Raw genomic sequence first — 2,288 nt, 5'->3', positions numbered from 1 at the left:
TGATAAATAAAATAAATGAAATGAAGCAAAGAAGAGCGAGTTATGACTTTGTGAATATTTAATTAGATCATAGTGCAGAAACGTGTCGGAATAGCCCCGAGTTACTCTAATGTACAGTAATAACAGTCTCAACTAAAGTATGTAGTACATTTTATGTGATCTTTCATGCTTTACATGTAGCTGCCCATGTTAATGACACACTTAATTTGCCACAATAATTAAGTACAACAAATCCCCACATAAGCACAATGATATATATACCCACATGATTTAAAGTGTAACAAAACTTGTGGGATACCAAAATTTTTAAAATTGCCAGCCAATTATGATTCTACAATCTCTTTAAATATTAGCTGCAAATTAAGTAGTAGTACAGTTAGTTATAAATTATAATACACAATATTTTACCGTGTCCTTTGGCTTGAATTTCAGGGCTATTTCTTCAATTACTGGATACTCTGTTCCAGCAACAACCTTCTTGATATCTTCCTCTGCCTTAGACATGACTAGTATCTGTATGTATCTATTCTATTGTACTCGATAGTGCCACTGCTGTACCAGTCTTACCAGTGATGGCGAGAGTGGTGGTGAAGCATGAAGAAATATAACAGGAACCGGAAATGAATTATTTTCTACGAATTCATTTCCTGTGCCACAAATTTCAGGTAGTCTTCCTTTTAACCTTTTACTAAAATTATATTTATTACTGAATAAATAAACAATTATTATATAAATGACACAATATAAAATGTGTAATTTGCATTAACTACTGATGATCAGCTTTATTACCATTACTGCCACTCAGTCTCCTTGCAATCAGCAATACTATTACTAACACAATAACAATAATAAGAAATAAAATCATATAATTTGATGATCCTCTTTGTGCTTCTCTCTTTACACTACCATCAACCCTTGACACTGATGGAGGAAGAGGAGGAGGGGGAGAGAGGGAGGGAGGGGGAGAGAGAGGCTGATCAGTTTCTTCTTGTCCACGATATCTAATTCCACTAGTTGATGATTCTTTATTAATCTCAGTCTCTCCTTTATCTTTATACTCATCATGTGACTCTTTGATATCAATATTCCTTTGATTTGATTGGTCGGTTGATGGAGGGCGAGGCTGGGGAACACGTGAGGTTTCACTTTGTCGCTGGACTTGCTGCTTAAATTGAGCATCAACTTCTTCTTGAGACTGAAATAAATAAATTTTATTAATAATAACTATATGAAATATAATGGTGGAATAATTATATCTACACTAGGCAGGGAAACAAGTTGCATGTAATTGTACATGTACATGAGTTTGCACAATACTTCTTCTTAAGGTGTGAAAAAGTGAGATAAATTTTGGCTTTATTATGATAAAAAGCAAGTTAATTTTACATGCATAGAAAACAACAATAGTTCAATGGCTGAATTATAATTACATGTACTGATGTATAATATATGTGTGAACAGTATATGTGATATTATACTTTGATTGCCATTTGTGATACAATGTCTTCCATTTCTTTAGTAATTTTAGTATCTCGTGCCTCCTCTTCACTTCCTTCAGGTAAAGCTGTCCTGTTAGCAACACCACAACTAGGACAAACCCACTCTAACGACCTAGGAATGAATATAATTGTAATTTAAATTGGCTTAAACATTGTACATGTAAGCTATTATCAGGGTTTCCCACAAAGCATGCTAAGTGAGCTAAACACCATGAGCTTCGTGAGCTCACAAGCACTAAAATACAGTACACAGTAGACAGCAATTGGAGCAATTTTAAAAATTCATAAAAAATCCGAATTCGATTGGAATCAGCTCAAACTTGATGCACAGCATAAGGACATGTATATGCATCACCCCATACTATGTAATACTGTGAATTGGGTCGTACATATAGGTAACTAAGGATACTCCGTACACTAATGCATAGTAAAACAGAGTATGTTGTAACTCAAATAATTTTAGTAACTTAGTAATTCTAAGGTAGTACACAGAAACACGTAGGCAAAGCTGGACATGAATGATAAAAGTACAGTAGAAACACTGATGGTCAGACATAGGAGGAAATTGTTATGATCAAATTCACCTTTAGCCCTTTACAGCACTGGTTGCTAAGGTGAATGGGATATAGGGGGTGTCTGTATTCTTATCATTTGTAAGCTATCAAAACTTTCTCTAGTCACTCACTCTCCTACCCACCTCCTCTCTATAGATCTAGTCTCTAGTCTCTATAGAGGATCACTCTTAGGATCCTATCATCAGTTCTACTGTGTTGTATCTTCAGTCTTCTC

General features: G+C 34.7%; 1 protein-coding gene and 1 long non-coding RNA gene across 2 annotated transcripts in view; both read right to left on the bottom strand.

The window, feature by feature from the left end:
* Nucleotides 1–663, bottom strand: part of LOC109589825 (uncharacterized) — a 2,529-nt gene extending 1,866 nt beyond the window's left edge. The window contains exon 1 of the long non-coding RNA XR_002188957.1: nt 409–663. This is a non-coding gene — a long non-coding RNA (uncharacterized LOC109589825). The remainder of the gene's footprint in view (nt 1–408) is intronic.
* A 59-nt stretch (nt 664–722) lies between these two features.
* On the bottom strand, nt 723–1,617 carry LOC109589824 (uncharacterized). The gene is made up of 2 exons (XM_020005827.1): nt 1,479–1,617; nt 723–1,195 (listed from the first exon to the last, which is right to left on the bottom strand). Exons 1-2 carry the CDS (start codon nt 1,509–1,511, stop codon nt 767–769), a joined length of 462 nt encoding a protein of 153 aa, XP_019861386.1. The 5' UTR covers nt 1,512–1,617; the 3' UTR covers nt 723–766.
* Between the last annotated feature and the right edge of the window lie 671 nt (nt 1,618–2,288).

This window comes from Amphimedon queenslandica, unplaced genomic scaffold (genome assembly GCF_000090795.2).
Source record: "Amphimedon queenslandica unplaced genomic scaffold, v1.1 AMPQUscaffold_10837, whole genome shotgun sequence".
Taxonomy (NCBI): domain Eukaryota; kingdom Metazoa; phylum Porifera; class Demospongiae; order Haplosclerida; family Niphatidae; genus Amphimedon; species Amphimedon queenslandica.
The sequence above is the reverse complement of the archived record's forward strand: the minus strand, read 5'-3'. Positions and strand labels throughout refer to the sequence as shown.

Coding starts and splice junctions, on each gene's coding strand:
- LOC109589824 (XM_020005827.1), bottom strand. CDS start 1,511: ATGGAAGACATTGTATCACAAATGGCAATCAAA. Junction 1,196..1,478: donor TATCACAAATGGCAATCAAA/GTATAATATCAC, acceptor TATTTATTTCAG/TCTCAAGAAGAAGTTGATGC.